The sequence below is a fragment of the Grammomys surdaster genome, unplaced genomic scaffold, assembly GCF_004785775.1.
Source record: "Grammomys surdaster isolate TR1022 unplaced genomic scaffold, NIH_TR_1.0 208, whole genome shotgun sequence".
Lineage (NCBI taxonomy): Eukaryota > Metazoa > Chordata > Mammalia > Rodentia > Muridae > Grammomys > Grammomys surdaster.
In genome coordinates this window covers 4,577,528-4,605,070 of record NW_021604653.1, presented here as the reverse complement: position 1 = coordinate 4,605,070, position 27,543 = coordinate 4,577,528, and the positions used below count along the sequence as shown (strand labels likewise).

General features: G+C 35.1%; 1 protein-coding gene across 5 annotated transcripts in view; it reads right to left on the bottom strand.

The window, feature by feature from the left end:
* Dpp10 (dipeptidyl peptidase like 10) overlaps window positions 1-27,543 on the bottom strand; it is a 1,453,779-nt gene that overhangs the window by 95,233 nt on the left and 1,331,003 nt on the right. For all 5 annotated transcript variants that reach the window (XM_028771467.1, XM_028771466.1, XM_028771465.1 and 2 more), the window contains 2 exons: window positions 15,380-15,500; window positions 4,293-4,447 (listed from right to left, as the gene is read on the bottom strand). In XM_028771467.1, coding sequence (XP_028627300.1) covers window positions 4,293-4,447; window positions 15,380-15,500 — 276 coding nt within the window. The remainder of the gene's footprint in view (window positions 1-4,292; window positions 4,448-15,379; window positions 15,501-27,543) is intronic.

The window sequence follows — 27,543 nt, the reverse complement described above, 5'->3', positions numbered from 1 at the left end:
TACAAGGACCCAAACCCCAACTGTCTGTTTTGAAACTGGTGTCTTAAGTATATGGGCAGTTATCTCAAATCAAAGCCACACCCAAGCAAGGGTACTTTCCCTTAGCTTTGTCTAGGAGAATGCCTATTCACTCTATAAAAATGTATCTGGAATTTGGGCATGCCATTAATGTGACCCGAAAAGCATATGTGTATGTATGTAGACAAAATGTGCAATCTCAGTGTCAACCTCAGAAATGCAGTTCATATCCTTAGAAACGAGAGTCACTTATTGTCTAGAGCTTCCACAGAGGCTCCAATGTCTTACTGATTAGTCTCAGGGATCTGCCTTTCTCTATCTCCCCAGTGCTGATCACAAGCTTGAGAAAACAAAGTCTGGATTCTTTTACTAGATAATGCAATGATTCTCAAAATCAGGTCCTGATGCATGAGGGGCAAACTATGAGCTATCTCCTTAGCTCCAGGTTTTAATATTAATACTTTCATTAACAATGAGTGCCAAGTCTGTAGCTTTATTATGCTGTGCTGCTGTGTTAATAAAGTAATACTCTCTGTTGTCTGTATATAGCTGAATCTCTATTTCTAAGTGATGCAAATGGACACATATCTGTATCTAAAAATGTAAGGCAGGTGTTTAGGTTTTCTGAGTTTTTATAAAATTAAAAGTTGATTCCTAGGAGCATTATTTAAGTTATCTTCCTCTCCTAAAATAGCTGTTACTTATCACAAAATATTTTTTAAAATATGTGTATAGGTTTGTGTATTTGTGTCTATGCACATGCATGTAGGTGTCTGTAGAGTCCAGAAGATGACACCAGTTTCCCTAGAGATGAATATACAGGCAGTATCAAGGTACCCAACCTGGGTGCCAGGCAAAGAACTTAGATCCTCTGTAAGAGCAGCATGTGCTCTTAACTGCTGAGCCACCTGCCTATCTTACAGCTAGCTGTGCCTTTAAAAATATCACTTAACCTTTAGGACCTCTGCTTAATCCATTTCTGAAAAATAAGTGAATGCATTGAAGATTAAATGAGGGAACATGGTAGCCTCCCTCAAAACAAAAGGATTTGCATACTAGTATCTATGACTTGATTAATAGACACATAGTATCATAACTAATGGAGCCACAATTTATTAAATGATAATCTATCTATAATTATTTTGTATCTGAGTTCCTGGTGACATATAAATTATTATATTTCTTCATTTATGAGTCTCTTACATTGTGAGACCTGAGACTGTCTATTCATAAGGGGGCAATTAGAAGACACAGCTAAGCACAATACCCACTCTTGAGAAATGAATCACTGTGTTATATCTTCCACAGGGCTGGTCTGACTCCATTTTACACAAAACAACTGCACATGCTTTTTACACCACTAGCTTTCCACCTTTTCTGTAACCACTAAACAAGATTTCACACTGTGAAATTAAGCAAGGAAAGAATTAAACAGAAAAGAATGCTCAGTTTATCTAATGTGTAAAAGGACTGGTATATAGTTTACAAGTTCAAACCCTCACCTACCAAAACCTGGCTGAATTTATAACTGTGGGAAGGTAACACATTTGTTGTTGTTGTTGTTGTTGCATATGATGAAAATGTCCTGTGAATAGGAGTCTTTTTTGGTAGGCACTGACTGCCATTTTCTGAAGATCACTGACTTAGTGCCTAGTAAATTCTATACAGAGAATATCTCCAAGGCTCTCCACATTCAAGCCTTGCCTTATTGGTCTCTCCAGAATGTCTGGGTGTGGTGTCTAGAAAAAGAGCCTGATAAGTAGCCACCAACTCTTCCTGGCCTGCGTTTTCATAGCAGGCTGGGCTAACAAGTGTGATGACGCTTTCCTGGCTACTATACATAGGTGGTATAATTAACAAATTCAAGGCCCACAAAGATTTTTGCACATGATAAAACAAACACATTTCTCCAAACCAGAGTTTCAAAATCAGCTTCTTGGAGGTCAGGGAGATGTTATGGTGAGGAAAAGAGCTTGTAATCTCCCACAATAATCTGAGTTTGATCCCTGGGACCTACATGTTAGAAAGAGATAGCAGAACTCTCCTATAAGTTGTCCTCTGACCTTCAAAGGTGTGCTGTGGTATATACTTTCTATCACAAATAGTAAAAACAATTTTTTGGCTCTCTGTAATTAAGACCTAAGTCTATAATTAAGACCTAAACTATACAAAGAAAACTTTTAGAAGATCTTTTTGCATGATCAGTGTATAAAAGGTCTCAATAAAACCTCCTTATAATGGGTAAATATGTTCTAAAAAAGAGCTTAACTTCAGAATAGCAGACCAAGTCAGTCAATACTACAGCATGGATTGGGTGGGACCTCCAGCTTCACTTTTGGTAGAGGAACAATTGAAAGATGATGGCTATTGGGGAAGTAGGATCTTTATTTGTTCAGTCCTGTGGTTTCCCAATCTCCAGTGGATAGCCTCACACCCATGAACATATGGGCAGCTCTAATTAAACCCAATGGGTTTAATGAGGAGGATACAAAGATGTATAGAGTAATTGTTGGAACAGGGTTCTCTACAACCTGTAGTGAGGTGGTAATGGGTAGATATAATCAAAGTGTACTACATACATCTATGACATTCTCAAAGACTAAATCAAAACCATTATTGTAATTTATTTATTTAAATTGAATTTGATGTCCTGCTTCACTTTTCGTGCCTAAGCCATAGGCCATAGGCTTTTCAATTGAAAGATGATTCATCCATACAATACACAAGATATTCTCTCTATAGACCTAAGATGATTAAGTCAGAAAAATGTCTACAGTGCAAGAATGGAGATCTTAGTTTGAATCACACATCAAAAGAAAACTTGGTCATAAACATGGTAACTAGCAATATCTGAAAAGGCTGAAAAAACAGCATTCTTAGAGTCTGCTTGCCAGCCAGCCCAGCTAATATGGTGAGATCCAGACTCTGTCACAAAATAAGGTGCATAATAATCGAAGGAGACAATTGACATCCTATCTTTGAGCTCTATACAAATCTTTACACATTCATATACATAAGATACACACCGCAGCCACAACCCCTCTGACCACCACCAATACAAAGGAAAACTGGAAGCATTAAGGAGGACTTGCAACAGAAATCCAAGTGCTTTCTACTGTATTTATCCTTGTCCTGGAGGCCTCATTCCATACTTGAAAATAATTTTGCTATCGAGGCAAGAATCTCATCTTCTTCTTGCCCTATAAAACTTTTTATCTAACGTATGTACTCCAGGGAAAAACTCAACAACAGCATTCCATAAAACACATTACATATAAGGTTCTACCAAAATAATGCTGCTACATTTACTAGTACTTTATGCTTATTCTCTTCTTTATTGGGGCTCTTTATGATTCATCTCTTCTGGACTGGAGATTCTTTATGCTCAGTCAATTTTTATGAGAGAATTAAAATACATAGTAACTTATAGTACATTAACTGCCTTAATAAGTCATCTGAAAGAAACTAAAAAATGTTTGAAACTGAGAACTCCTAACTTATTTAGCTATAAGCATTTCTTCACCATATAACATCTATTCACAATTACAAGGATGTACTTTGTAGAAGGCTTTGTCCTCACCACAGGTCTGGCTTTTATCTCTTTTTAATCCCCTTTACAACTGAATAGGTAAGAAAATTAATCAAGAATGAGCATCAGAAAGGAAGAAGTTCAACAATATGTCTCATGCCTGTAATAATTTGTACAATTTATCTATCCGTGTGTGTGTGTGTGTGTGTGTGTGTGTGTGTGTGTGTGTGTGTGAGTGTTCTTGTATGCAGATGTATGCTGGTCCATGAGCATATGTATGCATTTGTATGAAGACTAGAGGCAATCCTTTATAATAATTTCTCTGGTGTTAGTCACGTTAATTTTTTGAGCTAGGGTTTCTAATTGGCCTGGAGCTCACCATGAGATATAATTTGTCTGCCCAGTAATTCCCAGGGGTTACCTATATTCACCTTTCCAGCACTAGGGCTACAAGTAAGCACTGCTAAAACTTGCTTTTTAATATGGTTTCTAGAGGATCAAATTCAAGTCTTCTGTTCGAACAGCATGTGATTTATTGTTTGAGCAATAGCTCTAGACCCATTTGTACCTTTTTCTACTGACACTCTCTCTTGCTTTCAGCTGACAAGCTTAGAATTGATGGCTTTGTTTGCAGAAAGGAAACTTCTCTTTCAGAGCCACTTTAAGAAAAACGAAGCATGTTCATGTTGTCCATCAAGCCACCAATGCAGAAAAAAAGACCAATTAACTCTTTTGCATTGCTTACCTTGGGGTATGGGTACTGCTTTGCTTTGGGGTACAGTGTTCCAGTAAACCGAGGTATAACCATGTTAGGCACCAAGGAGTCATTTATCATCAGGAAGGCAAGTCTCTCTCCATCAGGTGACCACCAGTGGGCGATATGAGAATGCAGAAGTTCCTCTAGAATAAATGAGTGTTATTTGAGATCGACTGTAGAGATGTGGGCTCAGTGACCCACAAACATCTGTCCTTGAAATCCTCATTGTGCATGACTATTGTATAGACAACAAGCTATATTTAATTCACTTCTCTGAGAAGTCTATTCTTTTAAATTGCTATTTCAATTCCAGGAAAAGCAGAAAGAGAGGAAGCATAGAATGGAATATCAAAGTTTAGAGGTTGAGATAGCATAGACTCAATACATGAATGTATCATTTGAGAGAAAAGACTTGGACAAGGGTAAGGAGGGAGATACAGCTAAAACTAGGAGAACTCATGATATTATTCATGCATATTTGCATATAACTGTTCTTTTCATTCTCTCATCAGACAAGTTAGGTGTTTACTATAATTATTAAACTCTTTTTAGCTCTAATGAAAGACAATAAAATACACAGAAAACATTTTTTTATATATAACATAAGCTCAACTATGTTCATCAGAAATTTAATTTGTAGAAACCACATCTTTGACCTCTGGCTTCTATAGTGTGAAGTCATTACAGCAGTTACACTGATAATCAGAAAGAAGTGAGTAAAACCAGATTATTTTTATTCACAGCTTCATCCTGCAGTGTTACCTTGGTCTGGGTATGAACATTAAATGATGTTACCACTACTATTCATGCGTCTATACTATATTACTCTGTGTCTGGGAATAGCTCATTACTGTATTCATAGTGGCTGCTTTTAGTTTATATTATATCAGATTCCTCTGTGGTGTCTCATGTCTTCACCATGGGACTTCACTATAAATACTCTCTTCATAGATGAAGCATCTTCAAGTAGTTTTACCAAATAAGTTAAGACTTTCTTTGGGGATTCTGGAATAGTAATTAACACAAGAAAAAAAGATAGAGAAAATATACATTCAGAATTAGATTTTTGAAAATAGGTGCTGTTTTGATTGTACTATGTGTGTGTGTATGTGTGCATGTATGTGTGTGTTGCATTGTGTTTTACTATTTTTTTCCAGGAAGGAAATAAAGTATGGTGGTCCATAGAAAAAGATGTAGTAGTGAGTCAACTGTCATTAGTGGTATCCTGAAGTGATATAAAGTTAGAGATGGAAGTTGTTGGAAGAACAACTACTTGTGTCACCTTGGTGTGACAACAATAATAGTGATCATAAAGATTGTGAAACATGGTTGACATAGGTATCTAGCTCTAAAAACATAGAGAAATCTAATAAGAAAATAATAAAAGCTGGAAATGTGAACATGAATGCAGAACACTGGGTTCCAGGGAATCATTGGAATAGTCCTTTCCTTATGCAGTTGGGTAAAGAGAGGCAAGATCCAAAAAAAGCCCAGCAATGTTTGAATATTAACAATTACCTTGACAATGAATTATCAAATGAAAATATAAGCCAAACTTCTCACTGCCTGTTCCATTGAATATATTGAATGCGTGCAGCAAAATATGTGCAGCAACAATACAGTATAAAATTATATATATACATATATATATGTATATATATATACATATATATGTGTGTGTGTGTGTGTGTGTGTGTGTGTGTGTATGTGTATATGTATATGTATATGAAGTCCTAAGCTGGAAGAGCAAAGGTGACTGTGTGGTTGTGTACACTGGTAGTTGAGGACTTGCCTCAGTCCTTCATTTCAAATCTGTGGTGCAAGTTCTGTTTCCAAACACAGATTAGGAATGGATGCAGGTTTAAAGTGTAGGCAGGTCCCTGAGCATGGCACATATGAGCAAGCTAGAACTAGATCAGCACTATACTCTATTCTAACTTAGGAATGGCACTGAAAGTTATTATTAAACAGATCCTACAACATGAAAGAATTTTGAACAAAATATTTCCATGTTTCGGGAACACATTTTGACTTGTAGATAGTAACTAACAAATGTCTCCTTGATCAGACATATGAGAAGCATAAAACTTAAAATTTAGAGTCAGAGAAATTGAGGAATACCTTATCAGGACTAAATATGTGTAAGCATATTTATGAGGATGCTTAAGTAACATCAGTAGACCACACACATAATCAATAATCATATGGACAATATGCATTAGTTAGTGCATTAGTTAACCTTCATCTCCCACTTTACATGCAAGGGTAGTGATTAACGCCCTGTAGAATAGCATGTGACTGACTGCATAGGAACCTTACATTCAATGAAATGGCATCTGTGTGACAGAGGAGCACATGTTCTGGAAGTGGGCAGCATTTGTTGTCTGTCTATAGGCCTGTGGAAACAGCTATATGAAATTTTACCAAAATATATGTCACTGTCATAATATTTATGCTTCAATGGCTCTAAACAAGCAAATATTAATGGAAACAGAAGGTCCACATGGTCACTTACTGTAGGAACTTGGGGGTCCTATCAACTATTCATATTTGTTTTAAGTTTCTGAAACGGTACATGGGATCATTAGTTCTGTAGAAATATTGGAGATTTTTTATTTAACAGCATTGAAAACAAGATAAATAAGAAGTGAAAAAGGTAATGTCCTGCCACTGGGATACCACATGGGATAGCATGTTTTCTGTTCTCCTAATTATGAAGTTTTACTGCCTGAAGGAATAATGACTCCAACTGGAACATATTAACTAGTCCATTTCTCTTAATTAGACACTGAAATTTCTCCCATAATCACTTTGAGCTCATTGTAACACAAAAACAAAAGAGAACAAAATCAGAAACCTAACAGAAAGTATAGTCACTTTGTTTGAATTGATGGTATAACTTATCTTCCCAAAATCAAGTATATTGTTGCTATGAAAAAAAGTACAGCAACAGGTGCTTAGCCAATATGTCTTTGTCCCATAGTGCTGGTAAATAAATAAAGAAAAAAAAAACCAAAATAATCTGGCACCTTAGTAAATAAAATATTCTGATGCAACTTTCAGGACTTGAGTTTAATTGGCCAGAGACCAAGTAAAAATCCAAACACTTTTGTCCTACCACTGATAAGTTCCAGATCTCTCACAGATGAGGGAAGAAGAGAAGAATATTTCTGGACTCTTGTGGTTTGCTATTTCTGGCATATGCAGAACTAGTGAACAGCAAAAGACCCTGTCTCAATAAAGGTGGGTGGAAAGGAAGAACCAGTATCTGCAATAAGAAGGGGATAAATAAGAACATCTTTAATATAATTTCTTTAATAGTAATTCTGAAAAAGCCACCATTTTTTAAATTGCATCTAACAGGGCATTTATTTAATGTGTATCCCTGTGCTAATTATGTTGCTTACAAAAATTGTTTAAAAACAAATCACACTGCATTCTAATTTTGTGTTGTTAGGGCTCTTTTGTAAAAATATTCTATTACTCTAGAGAAGATGGAGATTATAATACATGTAGTTTTTTGTCACAGACACGCAAGACCACAGAGCCAACAACATAGAATGTTTCCCAACATCTAACTAAAATACAATTATTGTGTTCAGATTATTAGGCTCTTCTGAAAAGCCAGCTGATTTTTGCCAACTTGTGATAAAGTTAAACAGACAGGATTTGCTGAAGACACCACTACAATTTCTGTTGTTATTTTGTCCTACTTGTCAATATTCATGTGAGAATTGTTTGTCTTACACCCTTCCCACTTCCTTCTACCATTCCCATCTTTTTGCAGTCTTCCTTTCACTTATGCCTCCAGTGGTATATCAGTGAATCCAGCAGCTGTTTCCTAGCCTGTAGAGAACACACACTGCTTGGAACCCCATCTCTCTCTGTCTTCCATGCCTCTGTCTCTGAATGTCTACTTTGTCTTGTTTTCTCCTTCTAGTTTCACTGGCAGTGAATGAATGCTCAGTACTTGATAAACTGTTGAGTAATATGTTACCAAGAGAACAGAAAAATATAGCAACAACATACAAATAAAGAGAGAGATTTGCATTGTTCTTGTTTAATGAAACAAATACACCAGTGTGTATATTTTTAATATTTATTTTCCTTTCTTTTGCTGTTCCTTCAGACTAAAACAAGGACCATTGTTTTATCTGTGAAATGCCTTAAACCTTTCCATGCCACCAAACTGGGCTCTGCTTATAAACTTATTTATTAAGCTGACCTAACCTTTGCTCACAGTTCTGACTACCATGAGTAGAAGGGTCTGTTAAATGATAATTGTTCATAGTTGGTCAGTTCACTTCATTGTAGACATTTTAAACACAGACACCATTATTCACCAATGTACTATGGTGTTCACATTTGACATATGAATGTATTCTATAGCTGTCTATTGAATTTCAAGGAATGATCCCTTAAAATACACAATAAATAACTAACACATCATTAATATTCTTATTTTATGTGTGTACTTTGTTATTTTAAAATGTGTGACATTAATGTAAATGCCTACATAGATCTAAAGAGGACGTCAGATACCATAGAACTGGAATTACAGTTAGCTGGGAGTTACCTGACATGAGTGCTAGGAACCAAACTCAAGAACAGCAATCACTCGTAATCACTGTGTCATGTTGCCAGATCTCCACTATTCTCAAAATATTTTAAAGCACCAAAATTTTTCTCTAATAAATTAAATACTTACAGTTTTCTTTTTGTATAGTTATATAATTTGATCATATTTCCCATTATTCTCTCTTAATCCCCCTACCAATCTCAAACTGTGAACTTGTAAACTATTTACAATCCTCTTATTTTTTTCAATTTAAAAGTTCTTTAAAGCAAACTTTGGCATAGTATCTTTAGTTATATCCTCACGCTAAATCCAGAGATGTATACAAGTAACATTAGATTTACTTCCAACAAATACAGTATTTTAAATTATCTTATAGATTTAATGTTTTGCATATTTTTCTAAATTTTACCAGATCTTCAAAAATATGTGTTTGTATTTTCATTATGAATTGAAGGATGCTAAAACTAGAAGCCAAGAGACTTAAAATGGCACTTTGAAAGATGTATAAGAATTTACTTCACTTAGTGGCAGTGGGTGACAGTAATACTGTGTTCACAGATGGGTCTGGTAGTAAAAATGATTATGTCACATCCTTACATCCCAACCTAAGAACATATTGCTCTTCTTTTGAGACACGTTACAATGTAGCTTATGTGGGCTGGAACTCTGTAGCAGAGATTTGATTACTTTCAATTCTCCTGCCTCAGCCTTCCACCTACAGGGGTGTCATCTGGTTTAAAACATTTTAATGTCTTTTATGTGACTCATCTGTATTTCCACTCCCAAAATTCTTTAGCAAAGTCAAGTTTCATTCAAGAAAAGTAAAAATGTGGTATGCGTCATTCTGCATCTCCCAGGTATGGTGATTTAGATCAGAATTGCTTTCTGTGGGGTACAAAGTAGTAAATCTCTACTTCTAAGGGTCACACAACATCAGAGTTTACACACACACACACACACACACACACACACACACACATACTGTGCAGAGGTGTCTGAATCACAGTTGGCATATTGAAGGATAGGAGAAGGTTGGAGTATAGGAACTGATTTTCCATTGGAGAAACAGAGAGACAATGGGAAGTACTGGTTGGAGGAAATAAACAGTTGCTGAATCGACACTGCAATCCTTTTTTTTTTTGTTTGTTTGTTTGTTTTTTTTTTCGAGACAGGATTTCTCTGTGTAGCCCTGGCTGTCCTGGAACTCACTCTGTAGATCAGGCTAGCCTCGAACTCTCAAACTCAGAAATCCGCTTGCCTCTGCCTCTCAAGTGCTGGGATTAAAGGCGTGCGCCACCACCGCCCGGCAAACTGCCAATCCTTTAAAATCACAGTTTTGATAGTATTCCTGGAGGAAGACTAGGAAAATCATGGACAGTAGAATTCAGAGTCTTTGTGTAAAGCAAACCCTAATGAAATATATTGATGCAGGAGCCAGAGGGACAAAGTTTAACCTGAATGGTAAGGCCTATAATTCTATAGATTCCCTTCTACAAAGCCATCAAATCTGCAGTGGCATCAGACAAGAGTCTGTGACCTATTTCCTTGCAACCTCCTCAGAGTCCACTACACTGTCCTAATTCAATTCAGGTTTACGTTATTCACTTACTTATTCCTGATAATATATCTATATTATGTTAATGTATTTATACTATTTATGTTTATATTATTATTTATATTCAATATCATATTTTATGTCTATATTGATTTCTAATTTATTGTTTTGTTTGTAGTTTACTTGCTGATATGAATAAGTAAATAAATAAATCCCCCCAAAATAATACTTTTTTAAAATTTCACCAAAATGAAATGTCTACAATTTCCATGCACCTTTTCCAAGAAAGCTACTATCTCAGTCCTTCCAATCAGTGTTCAAGGCATAATAATCTACACCAGCAACATGAGTATTTAACTTGTTGGCTTAAAAACATTGCAATGTGTCACCCATCATAGCACATCAAAAGTCTGTGAAATATCTACACTTATCCCAAGCTTTCTATTACATGAGATTGTTGCTTTGTCCCTACTCACTCACTGTTAGCCACCACTATTCACTAGTGACCCAAACCCAAAGCTCTAGAAGCTTTCTTCTCCTTTTCTCATATACCCATCTGCTTAGCCACTAAGACCAAACTTTGCTACTGCCTCATTAATTTTAGAATCTCTCATCCCATTGACTGCTTTGGTTCCAGTTTTATGACTCATTATTTCTTAATTGAACACAGAAAATACTTTAACAAATAGCTGTTCACAATCTCCTTCCACAATCTGATCCACACTCTACACCATCACTCAAACGACCAATCTCTGAAGAAGAGCTAATTTTTATCACTTCCTATTTGATCAGCTTTTCTGAATTTTCAACACACCAGTAACCAAAGTCCTAGCTCACTGATCTACGTCACTATCAATCTTTGTTCTTGTTGCCATCTTCCTGTCTCATGTCTCATTTATACATACCACTGCTGTCAAGTCAATTTGAATTCCCCAGGCACAAACAACTGTTCAACTCTTTTGTAAGTTTGCAAAATATTTCTTGGAGTTACACTTTTCTTCTCATGTGCAATTGTGTGTGTGTGTGTGTGTACACGAGCATGTGTGCATGCATGACACCTGTAAGTGCCAAGTTGTGGAATTCAGTTGTCTGACTTTATCTTCTAGCGTGTTTGACACAGGTTTTACTTGTCTATACCAGTGAACTGCAGACTAACTGGCTTATCAGATACTAGGGATTTGTTTGCCTCTGTTTACCTTTTCTGTCAGGAGCACTAAAATTACAAATGTGTGGAACCATACCCAGCTTTACATCTTTACATGAATTGGAGAATTCTAAACCAGGTCCTCATTCTTGTCTGATCTGCTGAGCCATTTCTGAGTCTCAGTACTTCTATTTATATATATAGTTAACCAATGGATTTAATATATCAATAAAGTGTCAATACCCAAGAAGCCCACACAATTAGACAAGTTATCCCAACTAACCTAACTTTTTGATATGTATAGCTATCTAAGACTACAAAAGCCACACGGGTTCAAGTTCAATGCCATTTTCCATAACCTTTTCCTCTCCTTGCTGCTCTCTCCATATCTCGCTCTCTCCTACCTTTGCTCTGCCTCCCTTTTCCCTGTCTAGTCACAGGCAATCTTCTGCAAGTAGATTGATTGGTCAGGATCAGAAATTTCTGCCACATTTCACCCTTTCTGTTAGAATAAAAACAACAACAAAAAAACCAAAAACAAACAAACAATAAACCCAACAACTTTCTCTCAAAATATAAATTGATCACAGCTCTTCCCATTTTGCAATTGTAAGGTACAAGATAGATCTAATACCCAGTCTAATATTTTTCTCAATAAAAAAGATCACTGTCATCTATCCTAACTTAAAAGACTATAGTTCTGCACCTGGCTTATGTCCTGGCTTTAGAATAAACGCCATCTGAAAACCATCCTCTCTCACTCCAATACTCCTTAATCTTTTAATATCTACTTAGTTGCCTTCCTTATTGGAAAATGCTTTGAAAATCCCTAGAGTCTGCTAAGGCTCACAACTTCTTTACAAATCTACATCCACTATGATTCATGGTTCTGGTTTGGTTCCTTAATTTTTCAGTCTCATAGTATTGAAGATGTTTTGGACACTGAGGCTTACCAGAGCTTCTCTGCTTCTCTGAACAAAAGTATCCCTATGTTCTTGCCTTCTAGAATACATAAAGTACACAGGCTTGATATGAACCTGTTTTGTCAGTCAGTACCATCCTAAGCATCTCTAGTAATTTATATAGAAAACTTGGGATCCATTTGCAGCATTCTCCTCAGAGAACTCTTCTTGTATTGAATTTCTCTGGTGTTTGCTTTTACTCTTTCATGCTGTAACTATTGAAGATACTACCACTCAACAGTTTTCACTACTCAACATATATACGTGTACGTGCATGTATTTATATGTATATGTGTATATTATGCATATGTGTGTATGTGTATATATGTATATATATATGCATATAGTATGTGATGTCTGAATATTTATGTATATATGTGTATATACATGTACACGCAAATATCAATACCTCAACTTGATCACATACACATCTAATTTAAAAAGCTACATTTCAATAAAACAGCTCAAACTATTAACATTTTTCTCTGAATGTAAGATCCTCAAGGCTACATGGTCACGTGCACATGGTGTTTGTAGTGGACTACTGGAATACAGCTGGAATGCAAATGGCTAACTGTAATGACCATTGAGTGAAGAGATGCAGGAATGAGTGGCTGTTTGATTAATGTTTGTTCATGTGAGAAGTAAAGTATCAGCATGGTATCACACTGCTGGAAATACAAAGTATCCTGTAAGAGCTATGTGATACATAGAGGCACTTGACTTCTCAAGGCTATTCGGTATACTCTTATATTACTTTAGAATGTTTTACTGTTCAGATGAGTATTGAGAATGGAGTTTAAACAGTGTTGTCTGGACTGAGGAGATAGCTCAGTGAGTAAAAGTGCCTGCCACCAAGCCTGATAACCTGAGTTCCATCCAGGAACTCGATAATTTAGAAAGACAGGACTGCATCTAGCAAGTGCCATTTGATTTCTACATACATGGTATAGCATGTATGTACACAAACACACACATACACACAGACATAAATAAATAAATAAATAAATAAATAAATAAATATTAAATCTTAAAAAATTTATGTTTACTGAAATTTTTCTTTAAATTTACTTTTGTTCTTAAAAACAACGTATCATCTCTGCAAATTCAAATACGGAAAAAAATTACAACTATTAACATATAACGTATAGTTACTACTGACCTTTTATATAAATGGGAAAATGTAAACTATTTGTAATATGTATAATTGGAACCTTTAATGTCTTTAGATGCACAATCAACTTTGGAAAATTGTGTTCTACTTTGACATATTGAGGTAGCTATATATAGGAGGTAGCAGCAATGTTGGTCTAGATTAGTTAAAAATCTTGCATTTGTACAGAGGTAAGGCAGTATGTAAGATCTTACCTACATGAGTTTGAATTTGATAACAGAAAATAATAAAGTATTCTCTAAGTGAAAAATGGTCAAATGTTGTATAGAATATTTATATTTGCAAATTTGAGATATGAAATTGATTTTCTCAATTATTCTTACTTTATAATTTGCAATCAAGCATATTGACTCAGTTTAAATATTGACACAGTTTTCCATACTTGGTTGAAGAGTAAGTAAGCCTATGTTTTAAAGACAGGCCTACATGCTCATTCTTATAACACAGCTAGCCAATGATTACTTCATGGTCAAAACTAGACAAAGAATTTCATCACCTAATTTGCTTGTACTCTAAACTTTTATCAAAATCTGATTTAACAGCATCAAAATAAGTCATAAATTATACCCCACTTATTGTTTCTATGGAATAATTATTTAAACATTAGAGGATTCCTCTGATGATAAAGTCAAATGTCTTTCGTGTAAGTTTTTGAAATTTAATTTTCCTATATTAAAAATTATTTAAGTTTTATTTTTATTTATTTAGTGTGCACTTATATGAGTTTATGGGCCATATGAATACAGGAACTCCCATATTCCAGAAAATAGCATTAGATATCCTAGAATTTGAGTTAAAGACAATTGTAAGTGACCAGGTAGGTTAGAATTTAAATGTGATCCTTGTGAGAGTATTTATTGCACTTAAGTGATGAACCATCTCTTCAGCTCTTTCTGTTTTTAATAGAATGCAGCAGGTGGTGATTCCAAACACCTTTAATTCCAGCTCTCAGAAGGTAGAGGCATGTGAATTCAAGGCCAGCCTTGTCTACAGAGTGAGTTACAGAGTAGCCAGGGTTACACAGTGAAACCCTGTCCCCCTAAAAATCAAATATGTTCAAATGATGATGATGATCATGATGATGATGATCAAGATGATGAAGATAATGTACATGTACATGTACATATATATTTAGTTTTCAAGAAAGTGAACCTTTTGGGGCTAGAGTTACAGATAGTTGTGAATCCCCTAGTATCAGTGCTGGGAAGTTAACGAAGGCTCTTTGGAAGATCAGTGCATTCTTGACTGCCAAGTCACCTCTCCGATCTCCTTCATGTAATTATTTAACAACAAGGAGATTGTATCTTCTTTCCAAAGAAAAGAGAAATTTTGGCATCTAATTCCAGAGTGATGGAATCATCTGTTTTATTAGTTAAGTATCATCAGAACTGAAATGGGTCTAGCCTGAACACAGTGTAAATACATCCATCAGTACCCTCACATATCTACTCACCATAAAACATACGTGTAGTATATATGAAGATAAAAACCCCAGCCAGGCATCATGTGGGCCCATGCAATAAGACAACATGGAAATCTTACAAAGAAATATGGAGAAGAACCAGGGAGGCAATGGACATATGGAATGAGCAGACTTTCTTAGAGATTTCATGTACAAATATGTCATTTTGCTCTTTAGAAATTAGAGTTTTCCAACTCACCTTCATATAACCAGTCAGCAATCCCATTAAAAATGATTCCTTCCTTTCCTGAAGATGTCAGTCTCAAAGAACTGCTCTTGATATCAGGTTGATAGTAGATATTGTTTTCAAAAATATAAATCTGGATGAGGAAATATAGAAAATAAAAAATCCAAATATGTTAGCATGTCTTTTATAATTGTTAGTGCTATGTAGTGATTTTTGGGTGGGATCATTATTTTCTACCTGCTTTCAGACTGATATTATTTTGTGTTTATATTCACATGGCATTGAAAGATTAATGGCCATATTTAGCAATTATGTGGCATTAATACTTTCTAATCCATATATAGTCATCAGTAACAGTTCACCTACTTAATAATGAGTGTCTCATATTGCAAATTATATTTTGCTGTGAAATTATATTTTGCAAACTCAACAGACTGATAATTGACATGAAATGCTATTGTAGTAACAGTGAACTGACTCTTTGCAAAGCTTCAATATGAAGTCTTTGCTTCTATGAATATCTACTTGATAAATCACATACTACAATCTCACCAGAAGACTCCCTCCCATTCTACGAGAGGATATGCTGGTAGTAGAATCTCCAAGTAACACAAAGACCATTGTCAACTAATACATCTTAAATCCTCCCCAACAGTCCCAACATCAGCTACTCTCCTGTGCTTCATAACCATGGCATAAGACTCCCACTCCATTGAAGGCTATACCTGTACAAAGAACTCTACAAAAGATAGATAATAGAACCATAGAGGTCACAACATCCCAGCAGCCATGCTAGTTCACAGAACCTCAGAACCCCAGAAGCAACATGAGCACTCCAAACCCCAGAGGTCTCACAGGCCAGCAAAACCACAGTAGGGACACACTACTGGAACTAATTACTTGCTGGTCACCAGAACCACAGACTGTTCAGATCACAAGACCAAAGAAGAAACAGAAAACAAGGTGAAAATTATATATTTATAAAAACTCATCCAATAAAGATAGTCAGAAATTCCCTAAACCTATAATAACCTTGAAGCAAGATGACTAGAGGGTAGCAGAATAGCAGTCATTAACACCCAGGGCAGTATGACAACACCAGAGTCCAGCTATTTTACTATGGCAAGCAAGATATAGTCCAACATAGTTGAAGAACAAGAAAATTACCTTAAATTTAATCTTTTAAGTATGAAGAAGACCTTAAAGAGGAAATGAACAAATCCCTTATACAAATCCAGAAAAACACAAGCAGGTGAAGGAAATGATTGAAACTTTTCAAGACTTGGAAATAGAAGTATAAGCAATAAATGAAACGCAAACTGTGGGAATCATGGAGATGAAAAAAGTATCTAGGTAAGCAAACAGAACTACAGATGCATGGATACCAACAGAATACAAGAGATGGAAGAAATAATCTCAATTATAGAAAATACGATAGAAAAATTGATGCAACTATCAAAAGGCTTTAAATATAAAAGTTTCTGACACAAAATATTCCAGTAATTTGGGATACTATGACGAGACCAAACTTAAAAATGATAGGAATAAAAGGAAAAGAAGATTTCCAGCTCAGATGCTCAGGAAATGTTTTCAACAAAATCATAGATAAAAATTTTTCTAGCCTAAGGAAGATGATGCCTATAAAGATATAAGAAGCTTCCACAGAACACCAAGTAGATTGGACCAGAAAAGAAAGCCCATGTGCCACATAATAATCAACACACTAAACTTACAGAACAAAGAAAGTATATCAAATACTTCTAGGAGAAAAAGTCCAAGTAATCTGTAAATGAAGACCCATTAGAATTACAATCAACTTTTCAAGGGAGACACTAAATGCTGGAAGGGCCTGGGTAGATGTCTTGTAAACTCTAAGAGAGCACTGGTGCCACCTCAGACTACTATATCTAGAAAAAATTTCAGCCACCATAGAAGGAGAAAGCAAGACAGTCTATGACATAATCAAATTTAAACAGTATTACTCCATGTGTGCAGCCATATAAAATGTGCTAAAAGGAAAACCCCAAACCAAGGAGGATAACTATACCAATGAAATCATAAAAAATAAATAACTTCACACCAGCAAAAGTAAAAGCACACACTATCACCACCACACCACAAAATAACAGGAATTAACATTCACTGGTCATTAATAACTCGCCATATCAATGAACTCCATTTCTTAATAAAAAGAGACAGGCTTCCAGAATGGATGTAAAACCAGGTCAATCTATCGTCTCCATACAAAAACACACCTCAATATCGAAGAAAGACATTACTTACCTCAGAGTAAAAACTTGGTAAAGTTTTTTTTAAAAAAAAAAAAAAGAAATAAAGAAGGAAGCTGGTACGGTGTTTCTATTATCTCACAAAATTGATTTCTAACCACAATTAATCAAAAGAGAGGGGGAAGGACACTTCATTCACATCAAAGGAAAAATCCTCCAAGTAGATATCTTAATTCTTAAGATTTATGGCCCACATGCAAGGATATCTACATTTTAAAAGAAACATTAAAAATTAACAAACTAAAATTAAGCAAAACCACTAAAAGTATAAGAGAAACAAGCTTAAACACAGATTGAACCCTCTATGTTATTAGCAGTGGGAGAATTCAACCCATCACTCCCACCAAATGGGCAGGACATCCAGACAGAAATTAAACAGAGAATTAATAAAACTAACAAATGTTATGATACAAAAGGACCTAACAGATAACTATAAAATATTTTATCCTAACACAAAATGATATACCTTGTTTCAGCAGTTTATGGAACCTTCACTCAAACCTTATACTCTGTCACAAAGAAAGTCTCAACATACAGACACACAGACACACAGACACACACACACACAGACACACACACACACACACACAAATGTGAAGTAATTCATGGTATCTTACTAGGGCGCCACAGATTAGAGCTGGATTTCAAGAACAATGGAATCAACAGAAAGCCTACAAACTCATGGAAGCTGAACTATTCTCTACTGAATGATCACTGGGCCAAGGAGAAATAAATAAAGACTTCTTAGAATTCAATGAAAATGAATGCACAACATACTCAAACTTTTAAAACACATGAAAGCAGTGCCAAGAGGAAAATTTATGACAATAAATGTCTTCATAAACTGGTGAAATATCATACAATATAAGAGCAAAACTGAAAGCTCTAGAACAAAGGAATCAAATAGAACCAAGAGGAGGAGATGGCAGAAAATAATAAGACTCAAGGCTGACATCAATAAAAAAGAAACAAAGAGAATAGTACAAATAAATAAATCAATGAAACAAAGAGTTGTTTCTTGGAGAAAATTCACAAGATAGGCAAACCTTATCCAAATTATTTAAATAGCAGAGAGAGAATATCCAAATTTACAAAATCAGAAAGGAAAAGGGAACTAAAACAACAGGTACCAAATAAGTACAAAGAATCACTAGGTCATATTTGAAAAACCTTGTACTCCATAAAATTGGAAAATCAAAAAGAAATGGAATAATTTCTTGATAATTACCACGTACCAGGGTTAAATCAAAATCATATAAACACTTTAAATAAAGCATAACTCTTAAGAAATTACAAATATTCATTAAAAAGTCTCCCAACTAAAAAAAAATTAAAACAACAAAAAATCCAACACAAAGCCAGATTGGTTCAACACAGAAGTCTACCAGACTTTAAAAGAAAAGCTCATACCAACATCCCTCAAATTATTCCACAAAATAGAAACAGAAAAATATTCCAAATTCATTTGATGTGGACACAGTCAGCCTGATCACCAAACTATACATACGTGCAACAAATAAAGAGAATTACAAACCAATACTCCTCATGAACATTGATGCAAAAATGCACAATAAAATGTTTGAAAACCAAATCCAAGAGCACATCAAAAATTTCTTTCACCATGATCAAGTAGACTTCATTCCATAAATTCAGGAATGGTACAACATATAAAAATCTGTAAATGTAATCCACCATATAAACAAACTGAAAGGAAAACAAAAACCATAGATCATCTCATTAGATGCCTTTGACAAAATCTAACATTCCTCATGGCAAACGTCTTGAAGAGATCAGGGGCACAAGATACATACCTAAGTATAATAAAAGAAATATACAGCAAGCGTACAGCCAACATCAAATTAAATCAAGATAAAAAATCAAAGCAGTTCCACTAAAATCAGGAACAAGACAAGGCTTCATACTCTCTCCATATTTATTCAGTATAGTACTTGAAGTTCTAGCTAGAACAGTAAGACAACTAAGTGAGATCAAGGAGACACAAATTGTAAAGAAAGAAGTCAAAATATAACTATTTGCAGATGATGCGATAGTACACATAATTAAGACCAGAAGTTCTATAAGGGAAATCCTACTGCTGATAAACACTGTCAGCAAAGTGATTGAGTAGTGATTTCTTAACTCAAGAAAATTAGTAGCTCTCATATATAGAGATGTTAACTGTATTCAGAAAGAAATCAGAGACAATGTTTTTTCAATAATCACAAATTATATAAACTATCTTAGAGTAACTCTAACCATACAAGTGAAAGACTTGTATGACAAGAACTTCAAGTCTCTGAAAAAAGAAATCGAGGAAGATATCAAAAGATAGAAAGATCTCCCATGCTCTCAGACTGATAGAATTAACATAGTAAAAATGGATCTTATCAAAAGCAATCTACAGATTCAATGCAAACCCCATGATAATTCTAATACAATACATTATAGACCCTGTTATTGCAATACTCAACTTCATATGATTAACAAAAAAAAACACAAAGTATACATGATACATAGAACAATCCTGTATAATAAAACAACTTGCATCAGTATCAACTCCATGGTATATCTGCAGTGCAAAGCCATAGTAATTTACAAAAAGCATGGCACTGGCATGAAAACAGCTATGAGGATAAATGGAATTGAATCAAAAAACTGCACATAAACCTAGACACCTATGGATGACTAACAAAGAAGCCAAAACGATAGAATGGAGAATGAAAGCATTTTCAACAAACGGTGCTAGTCTCACTGAATGTTTGTATGTAAAAGAATGCAAGTAGTTTCACATCTATTACCCTGCACAAAGTCCAAGTAGATCAAAGACTTCAAAACCAGATACACTGATCCTGATAGAAGAGAAAGTGAGGAGTTGCTTTGTACACACTGAGGCAGGAGACAACTTCTTGAACAGAACATCAATAGTTTAAGAACTAAGACTGGCAATTAATAAATGGAACTTCAAGAAACTAAAAAGCTTATGTAAGACAAATGACACTGTCAATAGGACAAAATGGCAGCCTACAGAATGGGAATATATCTTTACCAACTGTACATCTGACACAGGCTAATTTCCAAAATATATAAAGAACTCAAGAAGCTAGACATCAATGGACCAAAAAATCCAATTAAAAATTAGGCAGAGGTCTAAACAGAGAATTCTAGACAGAGGAATCTCAAATGACCAAGAAACTCTTAAAGAGACACTATCCTTTGCCATAAGAGAAATATAAATCAAAATGACTCTAAGATTCCATCTTATATCTGTCAGAATGGTTAAGATCAAAAACACAATTGACAGTTCATGCTGGTGAGGATGTGGATCAAGGGGAACACTCCTCCATTGCCTATGGGAGTATAAATTTGTACAGCCACTTTGAAAATCAATATGACAGTTTCTCAGAAAACTGAGGAATTGATCTACTTCACGACTGAGATGTACCACATTTGGGCATATATAACCCAAGGATATATATCATACCACAAGGATACTTGCTCACCTATGTTCACATTGCCTCATTTGTAATAGCTAGGAACTGAAAACAACCTAAATCTGTCACTCAGCAGATGAATAGATAAAGAAAATATGGTACATTTATACAATGAAGTCATACTCAGCTGTTAAAGTAATGACATCAGGAAATTTGCAGGCAAATGGACAGAACTAAAACAAAAATCATTTTGGGGGCAACCCAGACCCAGAAAGACAAATATAATATGTATTCACTCATAAGTGGATATTAGCTATAAAGTAAAGGATAACTATGTTACAATCCACAGACCAAGAGAAGCAAAGTAACAAGGAGGGATCAGGGTGGATACATGGATCTCCATAGGAAAGAGAAAAAAAAAGAGATAGTGGGAAGAGGGTTCTGGGAATGATGGAAACAAGCGGGATCAGGTTGAGAGAGGATGGAGAGACAGAGAACCTTGAGAGATACCTGGAATTGAGGGGGACATCTTGAGGGATGACCTAGAAACCTAGAAATGGAAACTCCCAGGATTTATAAGGCTGACTGTAGCTAAGACTACTACCTATGGGGACACATAGCTTGAACAGGCTATCTTATGTAACCAGACAAGAATTCCAGTCAGGAGACTAAGATACCAACACAGCCGTATAAACTTTGACCTACAATTGGTCCTGCCTACAAGATGTGCTGGGGTAAGGTGGCAGAAATCATGAGAGTGGCTAAAGAAATGACTGCTCTATCATGAGACCCATGTCTATAACAAAAACACTGGCTGAATAAAAATTATCCGTATTTCATATATTGTTTGCATATATTTGTGGTAGTTTGGATACAAATGACCTCCATGTGTTTGAATGCTTGGCCCATAGTGAGTGATACAAGTAGGAGATGTGGTCTTGTTGGAGTTGCTCTGGCCTTGTTTGAGGAAGTGTGTCTTTGTGGGTGCATGCTTTGATGTCTCATATGCTCAAGTTATGCTCAGTGTGGCTCACAGTCTCTCCTTCTGCTGCCGGTGAATCAAGAGGTAGAACTCTCAGTTCCGTCTGCAGCACCATGTCTACCTCCATGCCATCATGTTTTCTTCATGATGATAATGGACTATAACTCTGAACTGTTAGACAGTCACAAATAAATGTTTTGCTTTATAAGAACTGTAGCAGTCAACATCAAGAAATTACGTGGCTCATTACAGCAATAAAACCATAACTAATAAAATATTAAAATAAATAATATTTTATATGGATATAGAGTATCACAAAAACTCTACTATGATGTGGAGAATTTGAACATAATGGGTAGTGGGTATGTGAAATGAATAATTCTACTAAGAGACATCATATATATTACAATAGCAATGACAATTTAAGAATGAAAATATTTTCATGAGAGATAGGGATAGAGATACAGTAGAGTTCCAACAATCAGGAAGTGGAGATTTCAAATCTTAGTGATCTTAATGACTTTTTTTTCCAGACTTTCTTTACTGAAGAATTCTTGCATAAAAAGTAATTAATACTTACATTGCTCCTGCATATTTACTGTAAAGAATAAATGGAATGCTAAATGCACATCCCTGACTCCCATGTAAGGCAGACTTTACACATATCAACACACTTCAAAATCCTAAACATTTTGGAGAGTGTATATTTCAACCTTAATTATCCCAACTACTGGACAGTTGTCCAAATTATACTGGTTAATCCTTTAGTAGTAATAGATAGAGTGAAATAGCACTAATGATGACAGAGTAAAGGCATAAGGGGTTCTAGAGAATTTAAGAAGTTAAATTTATTGTTTGCATTCCAGTGGTATTTTCGGTTACTAACAGAAATTAAACAGTATTGAAAGCAAGGATGTCAGACTTTTGTAAAATTTCAGACTTCTGTCAGGTATTCCAAGACAACTACCATAATGACAGTGATACCAAGAATTAGTATTAGTTTTCTTCTAGCTCACTGAAACTCAGGCTTTGCACCTGCTACATTCTCTAGTTCCTTTGCTTTCCAGAGAAGTAGACACTCTTTCTTAGATGAAATCTCTCTTTTCAATCTGAAGGTAATATAGCAACTTGAGAACGTTGGTGGCAAATCACACATCTCATCACTCAAGCTATTGTTTGGAAAACTGGGTGTTTTATATAAAACATAGTTCTAAATCTTTATTGTCACACGGCTTTTTTCTACAAATTGAGATCTTGCATCCTTAAGACTCAGAAATAAGTAAACTTTTTGATTGTTGTTGTTTCTAGAAATAAGTTCAGTTCTTTATTCAGATTCTTTTTTTAGTTTACATCATCAATTTTATATTTCAAGAATCCAAGCATTTTACATATGAAAACAATAGTATATTGAATATATAGGTGGAAACTAAACTTTACATGTTTGGGAAGTAAACAAAACTTACAAGGTGAAGGAGTCTCCTGAAACTTATAAGACTGACAAGCCCCGACTCTAAGGTTGTATTTGCCCTGAAACGTGTTGAAGAAAAGATACTTTCTAGACTACAAGTCTACCAGGAAGCTCCAGGAATGCAACAGCCATTAACACACATATATTGAATGTTTTCTTTTTTATTTTATTTTTTTGGTGAACCAACTACCTTAATGTTACCCATGCTTCTCTAAATAATTCCACATTAATTCCTTTATATGTAGCCCCACCCCACTCTCCAGTTTAGTAAGCCTTATCAGATAGAATAATTTCTTTGTTCTGTAACTAGTGCCCTTTCAGGGTAGATAAATGTTTGTTTACATCATTCCATGAGAAGTCAAACAATATTTATATTTCAAAAGAGGAAATTAAAAAGCTTCAAATTCAAATAATTACTCAAATATCCATGACTTCAAAAACTTCAAATTCAAATAATTACTCAAATATCCATGACTTCAGAAGATGTATAACTTATCTAAATATACTGGCCAGTAATTACACTTATATTTAAAAAACAGATTGGATGGGGTTCACAACCCATATGCAACTTAAATCAGCTCCATTGCAGAATAAGAAAAAGCAACATGGAACCTAAATGCTAATACCATCCTATTCAAAGTTTCAAGTTCAAAGACTGTCCCCATGATCATCATTTTCTAGTGAACAAAAATAAATTAGTGGTGCACATATAGAACCTAATCTACTTTCAGCTTTCAAGTATATTTTTAATGAATTAATTTTTTTCACTAATAGTCAGAAGCCATAGATACTTCCTTAGCAACTGTCGAGCTGTACACACTCCCAGGTACCATCTGAGGAGTCTGAAAACATTAAATTGGATGCTATGGACTTCACTCCAAGCTGCAGCCATGTGTTTAACATTTAATTTAATTTAATTTAATTAATTTAATTTAATTTAATTTAACTTAATTTATGTGTGTGTGTGTGTGTGTGTGTGTACATGTGTGTTGAGTATTTGTAGGTATAAACATGTATCTATACCTGTAAAAGAGCTAGAAGAGGGCTTTAAATTTCCTGGACCTAGAGTTAACATGTTTGCGAACCACCTAATGTAGGGGTAATTTGCAAAAGCATCAAGCATGCTTAACCATTTAGCTATGTGTCTTTCTTCCTCCTTCACAAACTAAATTTAAAACAAGTCATAATTAAAATATATATATATATATATATATATATATAAATAAATGAATACTACTTATCCCTGATATACAGGTTAAACTGTCATATTTTGAGATTAATCAAAGTTTTAAATCAAATTATTAAAATAAATCTCTATTGTTTGTAATGGTGTCAGAGGAACATTAAAATACACTGTTACTGCGAAGGTGTTTGGACTGTCTATCAGCCATCTATGTACCCAGATGAACAGAAAGTGATAGGTATTTGATGAGGTAAATCTCAAATTCATAGAGCATGCCAATTCCGTATGCTTTCAAAATCGTTTTATTTTTTCTTTTCTTTCTTTCTTTTCTTTCTTTTTTTTTCAAGACAGGGTTTCTCTGTGTAGCCCTAGCTTTCCTGTAACTCACTCTGTAGACCAGGCTCGCCTCAAACTCAGAAATCTGCTTGCCTTTGCCTCCCAAGTTCTGGGATTAAAGGCATGTGCCACCATTGCCTAGCCAAAATCCATTTTCTTAATTTATCCACAAAATAACTTAAAATCTGAAATCTACTGAAGAGCACAAGAGGATAATCAAAACGACATCTGAATTTTGCTGTTAATAAGTATGTAATGGACTTTCAAACCATATGTTTGTCCATAGTGCTCATTGCCAAGTGACTAGAAATAATATAATATTGAAAGAAAGAGATTAGCTGCGTTATCATCATTGTATTTTTAAGGCAAACTTTTGTTATGAAATCCAAGCTGTCTTTCAGTTCATCTTCTTCCTACTCTCAGCTGTTTATTTCCGAGATTACAACAGAGCCTCTACCAGATTGGCTAAGAAATGAACTAAGATCTGAAGGGAGAGAGTGATCACAGTGTCAAGAGCCTAGTGTGATGTATTCTACCAATGAAACATTTCTTTTATAGCATTATCTAAAACTTTTAGGCCAGTTGGAAAGAAAATTACAATGTGAATATAGTGGAACAATAAATCAAGCTCCAGGGCTCTGATGCCCTGTTCTGTACTGTGTAGACTCATATTCAAAACCATGCAAATACATATAGTTAAAAAATAAAATCAAATTATTAAAATAAATCTCTATTGTTTGTAATGGTGTCAGAGGAACATTAAAATACACTGTCACTGCGAAGGTGTTTGGTCTGTCTTCCATTGTGCCTTACTCTTTGGGAAAATATATAAGGAAAAGCAACTCCAGACAGCAACACCAACATGGAAGTATGGAAAGCCTGGTGGCAGCTGTTTTACTTATATAGGATACTTTCATTACCTGCCTACCCACTACTGGAGATTTAGCTTGCTAACAGGCACCAGGTTTTCCTAACTGGATTAATCATAGGATTGCTTATGTCTTCTGAGAATCCCCCTGTTCGTTCTTTCAAATCAAGACCAAGAAATTGTTGTGAATAAATACCATGACCAAGGCAAATCTTATTTTAAATAACATTCAATGGGGTGCTTGCTTATAGTTTGAGAGACTTAGTGCATGACCATTGTTAGGGTCAGAGAATTTAGAAATTATGAAAATCAAATTTGAGCCAACAAAACTTTCTTTATTCAAAAGTATATATGTGTGTGCGTGAGAGAGAGAGAGAGAGAGAGAGAGAGAGAGAGAGAGAGAGAGAGAGAGAGACAGAGAGACAGAGTGTGTGTGTGTGTGTGTGTGTGTATGGAAGAGAGCTGGGTTCAGGATTCCAACCGCGTCAGTGGTGGGGCAGGACAGAACAACCTTTTAAAGCAAAAAAAAAAAAAAAAAAAAAAAAAACCCCAAAATAATTGGGGTAAATCCAAATGCAACCAAACAGTTACATGCATGTTGTATATTTCCAACTGTCTTTCACACCTGGGATCTTAAGTGTTTTACTAACTGTAGGATACTTCAGATATCTTTCCTGATAACTTGATCTGAACTGTGTCCAGCCAATCAGAACATCTTTGCAGTTACTGAATCCCACCTGGGTGCTAACCAAAAAAGAATAGGGTGAGACACTGTGGTCATATTTCATACAGGTACCTGGCATCAGAAGCCATATCTGAGAATTTAGCTGTTTCTTAGAATTCAGCCTAATACTAGCTGGATATACAAGATGGGGTGTCTGAGGTTAAAGTGGCCTCTAACAACCATCAAGAAACATGGTGGATCACAAAAAAGGTTGTTTCTGGAACAATAGAGTTTTATATTCTGTTATGAAATCAAAGAGGGTTTCAGTGGGCCTGGCATAGGCTTTTGTAAAGTCAAAGTTCAACCCCCAGGGACATACCACAATGTCACGCCTCCCAGTCCTTCTAAAACAAATCCACCTACTAGGGACCAAACATTCAAATTTAAGAGACTATGGGGAAGTGTGGATAAATTCTCATTTTAAGTATCATAGAAGAGTACTTAATTATTAGGGTCACAAATGGTTTTATTTGTAAGTTTTAGAGGAATATTTGTAAGTTTTGGAGGAATATTTCCTTTGTCACTCAGAGTACCTCCCATTGATCTTATATATATCAGAAATGCATGAATTTTTCAATTTCATATCAGAGCAGGCATTTTTGTTTCTTGGTCAGTTCATTAGTTTACTAGTAGCTATTCATGTAAGAAAAAAACCTCATTGATATTTTGATTAGAATTAAAATTTTTTTAAATTATAGATGCTTACATGTCAGTGCATAAATTACCAATGTTAATTTCAGGGATTAATGGTCAAGGTGATTCAGAAATTAATTTGGCACATGTTCTAATAAATAGCAGATGTTCAACAATTATTAGAAATTAAATTATTTTTAAATTGTGTGTGTGTGTGTGTGTGTGTGTGTGCACGTGCACACACATGCACACATATGGGTATG